The following is a 6,440-nucleotide window of genomic DNA, read 5'->3' as shown; positions in this document are numbered from 1 at the left end:
CCGGCATAGCGCCAGGTGTGTGTCCGATACCGAAAGTAAGTTGGTTCGCCGTTTTGGCGCTTAATCCTCTCGTTATTTTAGAGAAAATACCGCGCTCGGAACCACTACTTGGATTTTTCAAAAATTTCCCTCCAGACTTTTCCCTTTGGACACTTACGTTTAACAATAAAGGTGGTTGATAACGACGCCAACAGCGCTGTTCTGTTCTGCATAACCTGCTACATTGACAATGTTCTAAATTGAATGTTGCGCGTATTTTACTTGCTATTAGACACCTCTTTTTTCAACCATCAACCCTTATTCCCACCCACTTGTGTTGGTAAATATATTCAAATGTGAAATAATATATTTTTGATTTCGTGAGTCTCTCAAAAGCTCCTTATCATTAACAAACGCTTTTACGTACTTATGCGTTGCTCTTCTGGGACAAGAATACCGACTTTGTAGTTCAATGGTAGAGCGTTGGGCTATAAAGCCGGCGGTCGGGTGTTCGAACCTGGGTTTAGGTGAATTTTTGGCAGAGATGGGAATTACCTTAGATCAGTTTCGAATCCCGGTTCGTGTGCACACCTAACATGCTATCTGGTTCCAAGTTTTATACGGCTTTGGATTTAAAAAGCAGTTATTGGCAAGCGGAAATGGTTCCAGAGGATCAGTAGAAGCCGGCATTTACGATCGGATCGGGGTTATGCCGTTTGGATTGTGTAACGCACCCGCATTCTTTAATCTTTCATCTTTCTAATTCATTTAATGACCTGATGATGACACAGTAGAAATCCCTCGGGCATAAAATCAGATATCAATCCACCTAATCAATCTGGACATTAGTAAGTCAATAGCCGAAGCATGTGGCCGATACTACTGCTCACCTGGGCCATTGAAATCAACAACTATTTTTCCTGTACCAATTTTCTTCTGAAGAAAATAGAAAGTTGCGATTAGATGAATACATCCACGAGATAAGAAAACCTTTCTAAGAATCTTCGTGCTGCATTCTTGTGGGGCGTTGCACAAGTACGCCTACGCAATTGAGAGGAGTTGCTCACCATTCAAAGTCCAAATTTTGCTCGCCGCTCAAAGTCCAAAGGTTGTTCGCCGTTCAAGACCCCACGTTGTGGTGTCAAATTTCATTTGTTAAACAACCAGAGGTCAAAGACCCTACTTTTGTGGTGTCAAATTTAACTTTCAAGGTTACCAAAGTTCAATGGATAATAAGGTATCCTAACTCAACTATTGTAAAATTCCTTAAGGCAAAATTTGGATGACATGCTAGGTATGTGATAAGTCTAAAGGTTGGTCGCCGTTCAAAGTTCAAACATTGCTCGCCATTTAAAGTTAAAGGTTGCTAGCCGTTTAAAGTCCAAAGCCCAAAGACTCATCATACAAGCTGATAATAAGGATCGTTTTTAACTGAATTTCAAAGTCTCCCTTCTGGGAGTTTTAAAATGATAAAACAACTAGAATGATTTTAATTAAGCTAACGGAAACTCCCAAAAGCCTTGCAAATTCGAATTTATAATAACAGCAGGTAATACAAAGGCAATTACTTACAGCCTACTTATTTAATGGTAGAATTATGTAGCACTTGCGTAGACTGTGTAGAGATTCTGTGGAGAGGTTGAAAAGATTCTGTAAACCTTGTAGGTAGCTTCTAGATTCTATAAGATTATTGGGTCATGTGACTACTCGGAGTGTAAGGTTTTTTTCTGTTGAGTTTTTCATTTAATGCGCCCGCATTAAGGTTTAAAATTTATTTATTTATTGTCCCTCTCGTTCTAGGCCCTCAACGCCTAATTACTGAGTGACCGGCATAATGCCATAATCCCAAGGTCTCGCAATTAGCTGATACAGAATCTAATAATGTAAGGTTAATCGCATTTTAATGACCCAGTGGACGACCATAAAATCAGATGATGATACGATTATCGCCCATTACTAAAGCAACGGCTATGTGGTCGAATTTGTTGTTTCTTCTCATGCAAGCCTTTGAAATTACTCATCAATTTACTTACACCAACTTCTTTCTGAAGGAAATAGAAAATTGTGACGAAAAGAATGTGTCTGGATTCTTTTTTGATATACGCAATGAAGGGAGGCGGCAATTTTTGGACTGTAACATCATGATTCCGAAACCTGTCGACGAAACCGTTAGGGTAAATAGAGCAGGCACCCTTCAAAAATCTTGTAACCCTCTAACCCTTTTAGCTTGTGTTGGACATCGAATCGACTCTGGATGAAAGGATCTACACCAGACTCTTCACTGTACGTGACAAAAATGCTTGCGCGGCAATGCACAAGTATATAGGGGAGTTTTTCTATGCTCTTGAAAGGAGCGGTGGATTGACTCCCGGCGTTTGCCCCATAAGAAAGGTAAAATTATCCCTTACACTACCAGGGAAACTTACACTGTTCACTTTTTCAGAAAAGGCTTCGCATTCGAAACCACTACCTGGATTTTTCAAAGGTTGCCCTCCAAACTTTTCCATTTGGACATTTGCGGATTACTACCACCTTACGTGATAGTGAAAATAACGACGCTGTTTTATTTTGCATGAAATTGTATGTCGAAAACGTTCTAAATTAACTTACACTAACTTGCGATGATAATTGCTAAATGTACCTTTAAGGACATGCTTCGATAACGTCTCTTTGCCATCACAATTACCACAAAAAGACCTTAAATCCTATGAAATACTTTTAAAGGCTCGTATAAGGTCCAAAAGGCCCATAACATTTTAAAGGTTCTTAAGAACTTTGAAATTAAAAACACATTGAACTCGCCAACACTTGCATTTACCGTTTACCTTTTACCTTTTACCTTTTACCTTTTACCTTTTACCTTTTACCTTTTACCTTTTACCTTTTACCTTTTACCTTTTACCTTTTACCTTTTACCTTTTACCTTTTACCGTTTACCGTTTACCGTTTGTCGTTTACCGTTTACGGTTTACTGTTTTTATATGTAGTTACTAACGTTACTACAATTCTGAAAAGTACCAAATCATCATCATCATTTAATCATTTTAACTGTACAGGTCTTTAAAAAAGCTTTTAAGGGCCACCTTGCTTTGGGAGTCCCTGGGAACTTAAAGGCCAGAAAAGGCCTCTAGATCTTTCAAGAGGCCTTTGAAAGCTATTATTAACTATTTAAAGTCCGGTTTTGGGGCAAGAAGGTTCCCTTTTTTGGGTTTTCCTTTTTACAGATAACTTTAGAGAAATATAAGAAAAAAGGCTCTTAGACGCTATAAAAGTCAATAGAACACTCCCAAAGCATCTAGAGACACCCCTGGAGTTTCTCGGAGACTCGGGGATTTTCAAAAATTCTTAAATATTCTCAAAGTTTTTAAAATACCGTACAGACCTTTAAAGCCCCTTAGAGGGCTAATAGGGCCGGACCCTTAAACGGTCTTAGGTATCATTGAAGGCTCATTAAAATTTAATCATCCCTATAATACTCTTTACAAATACTTACAATGGCTCTTAAAGAAAGAGACTGTCAAGTGTTACTATGGGGCAGTTGCAGGCTCTTGGACACTGTATCCAATCACTAAATTTATTTATTTATTTATTGTCCCTCTTGTTCTAGGCCCTCAACAGGCTTACGCCCAATTTCAGAGTGACCCGCATAATGCTTTTTAGAGGTGCCCCTGCAGAAGGTCTTAAGTTGTTCTATACTACTCCGGTATTTACCTTACGAATTAGGAAAACTGCAGGAAAACCTAATTCGGAGTAGCCGGCAGAATGCTCGAAACTGATCTAAGGAAATTCACAGATGAAAAATTCACCTCAAACCAGGTTCGAACACCCGACCTCCGGATTTATACCCCAACGCTCTACCACTGAGCTATAATGCCGGTAAAGAACCTTAAATGCCTTACAGAACTATAAAAATGTGCAAAGGCTCTTATAAACTCAAAAGCCGTTAAAACACACTGACAAAGGCTCGCAACGGCTTTTAAAGACCCATAACGCTCGTGTTCCTTGATGTCACTGCAGACTGTTTAAACCTTTAAAATAGTTTTGGTTCGATGGTAAGCTCTTAAGGGCTGGGTTAATAAAAAGAAGAAAGCGAATCTTAAGAATTTCAAAAACTTTTGGAGGACTTTCATATTATTGGAAGCTTTTTTCAAAAAAAAAACCAAATACCATTAAGGACACTTAAATGTTTTAAAAAACTTTAAAAAACCCAAAAGCTCTTTTAAGTACCCTTGTAGGTTGTGCGTACTTTTAAAAACCAATGAAACGCTCTCAAAGCTTCTAGAAGACCCATGAAGTTTCTTGGAGACCCTTGAAATCCTTTAGGTAAAACTGAAGTATATCAGAAGCTCTTATGAATTCTTGGACGCTCTTAAGAAACCAACTTTAAATTCTTAAAAGTTAAAAGGGATGGAGAAATCCTTAAAGGTATCTTAAGACTATTTAAGACATCCAAATGCCGAACACAATACATGTCTAATTAAGTGGGCCTGTTATTCGTAAATCTATGATTGCCGTGAAACTTGACGTTTGCTTATAAAAATCACTGTCTTTGTAAATAAAATGACCTAGGTTAAAAAAGATAATACACCGTCCATTCAACGGCTTGTTGCAAAAGCGGAAGAAAAGTTGGTATGTGCAAAATTCAAATCGAGTAAAGTCTATTATAACATATTACAACAGGAAAAGTTAAGGATATTTAAAACGAATCTGTAAGAGTCCTCATCCACAATCCCAAAGTATCGCAATTAACTGATAAAATCCACTAATGTAAGGTTAATCGCATTTTAATGACACGGTGGACGTCACTGAACCGCAGAATCCGATGATACGATTATAGACTATAGCAACAGCAGTAGAGCTATGCGGTTGAATTTGTTGTTTCTTCTCATGCATGCCTTTAAAATGGCACATCAATTTACTTACACCAACTTCTTTCTCAAGAAAATGGAAAATTGCGATGAAAAGAATGTGTCTGGATTCGTTTTCGACATACGCAATGAAGGGAAGCGACAATATTTAGACTACAACGTCGCGTTTCCGAAAGCTATAGACGAAACCGTCGGGGTAAATAAAACCCACCCCCTTGAAAAATTCTAACTCCTTGGATCCTTTTAGCTTATACTGGATATCGAATCGACTCTGGATGAAAGGATCTACACCAGACTCTTCACTGTACGTGACAAAAATGCTTGCGCGGCAATGCACAATTATATAGGGGAGTTTTCCTATGCTCTTGAAAGGAGCGGTGGATTGACTCCCGGCGTTTGCCCCATAAGAAAGGTAAAATTATCCCTTACACTACCAGGGAAAGTCACACCGTTCACGTTTCCAGAAAAAACTTCGCGTTCGAAACCACTACCTGGATTTTTCCAAAGTTGCTCTCCAAACCTTCCCATTCGGACATTTGCGGCTAACATTCTGCTTAAGCGATAATGACAATAATCACGCGGTTTTACTTTGCCTAAGGTGCTATGTCGAAAACGTCCCAAATTGACGTGAGGTGATGACTGTACGCACCATGGAAATGTACCATTAAATACATAATTCGATAAAGTCCTTCTGCAATTACCACAAAAAAACGCTTAAACCCTCTTTTTCGAGAGTTTCTTAGTGGTCCATAAAGCATTTTTAAAGGATCTTAAGGATTTCCATAAAACCAAAACCACATTGAACTCTACAAAACCTTAAATGGAGCTTGGAGGTTGTTGAAAGCCTTTGGTGACTTGTGGAGCTTATAAGTTTTTAAGAGCTCTTAAGGGTTGCCTGTAGTCTTTGAGCTTTCAGAACCTTCTAAGTGCTTAGTGTCGGCGTTAGCCTATATGAGACTCTTAAGTGCTAGCTTAAGTGCGTTTAAGAGCCCTTAGGAGCTAAGGCTTTGAAAGTTTCGTGAGCTTTTAAGATTTCTTGCATGAAATTCAAACTGGACATAGCTTTAGCGATATACTAATCAATGGCAAAAGCAGCGCCATTTTAGCGCAAATGTGTTGGTAAAAACTTCAAACGCAAGGTACCGGCAGAGGGAATATTGTAGCCACACCACAGAATAGAAGTTCCTTCGATCTGGCACGAAGACTTGGAAAACTTTTATCATCTCGGCCATTTATAAACCGAATTGCATGAAATTCAAACTGGGTATAGTATCGTCAGGGCAAAAGGTGTCTTTATCCAATAGCAAGTCCCGCCAGGGTGCGGGCCTCGACGCTAACCAACATGCCGCGGGCGGCATACAATGAACCCAATGTGATCTTCGATTCTCAAGATGTCTGTAATAGCCTTCAAGCTTTTACAAGACGCCCAGTAAGGGATGGAACTGTAAAACCGCCGAACTAGGAGCGTCACTCTAGAGACTCGCCTGTCTGGGAGTCCCTGGAGCCTTGAAACGCACGCCAACTTGGTCATGGAAGCACTTCTGGGACTAGAGCCTTTACACTTAGCTATGGAGGCAGAGGCTCGGAAGGCTT

The 6,440-nt window shown here is 39.4% G+C and overlaps 1 protein-coding gene across 1 annotated transcript; it reads left to right on the top strand.

The window, feature by feature from the left end:
* Positions 1 to 1,950: 1,950 nt before the first annotated feature.
* On the top strand, positions 1,951 to 2,719 carry LOC116177698. Its single transcript, XM_031496750.1, has 3 exons — positions 1,951 to 2,153; positions 2,206 to 2,370; positions 2,423 to 2,719. The coding sequence occupies exons 1-3, from the start codon at positions 1,977 to 1,979 to the stop codon at positions 2,582 to 2,584; spliced, it is 504 nt and encodes a 167-aa protein (XP_031352610.1). The 5' UTR covers positions 1,951 to 1,976; the 3' UTR covers positions 2,585 to 2,719.
* Positions 2,720 to 6,440: the final 3,721 nt, after the last annotated feature.

The sequence above is a fragment of the Photinus pyralis genome, unplaced genomic scaffold, assembly GCF_008802855.1.
Source record: "Photinus pyralis isolate 1611_PpyrPB1 unplaced genomic scaffold, Ppyr1.3 Ppyr1.4_LG8, whole genome shotgun sequence".
NCBI classification, from domain to species: domain Eukaryota; kingdom Metazoa; phylum Arthropoda; class Insecta; order Coleoptera; family Lampyridae; genus Photinus; species Photinus pyralis.
This window is presented reverse-complemented; position numbering and strand designations above follow the sequence as displayed.

Excerpts from the sequence above, each read along its gene's own strand:
- LOC116177698 (XM_031496750.1), top strand. The coding sequence starts at position 1,977 with ATGCAAGCCTTTGAAATTACTCATCAATTTACTTACACCAACTTCTTT. Across the intron at positions 2,154-2,205 it reads CTGTCGACGAAACCGTTAGG|CTTGTGTTGGACATCGAATC; the intron begins GTAAATAGAGCA and ends TAACCCTTTTAG. Across the intron at positions 2,371-2,422 it reads GCGTTTGCCCCATAAGAAAG|AAAAGGCTTCGCATTCGAAA; the intron begins GTAAAATTATCC and ends TCACTTTTTCAG.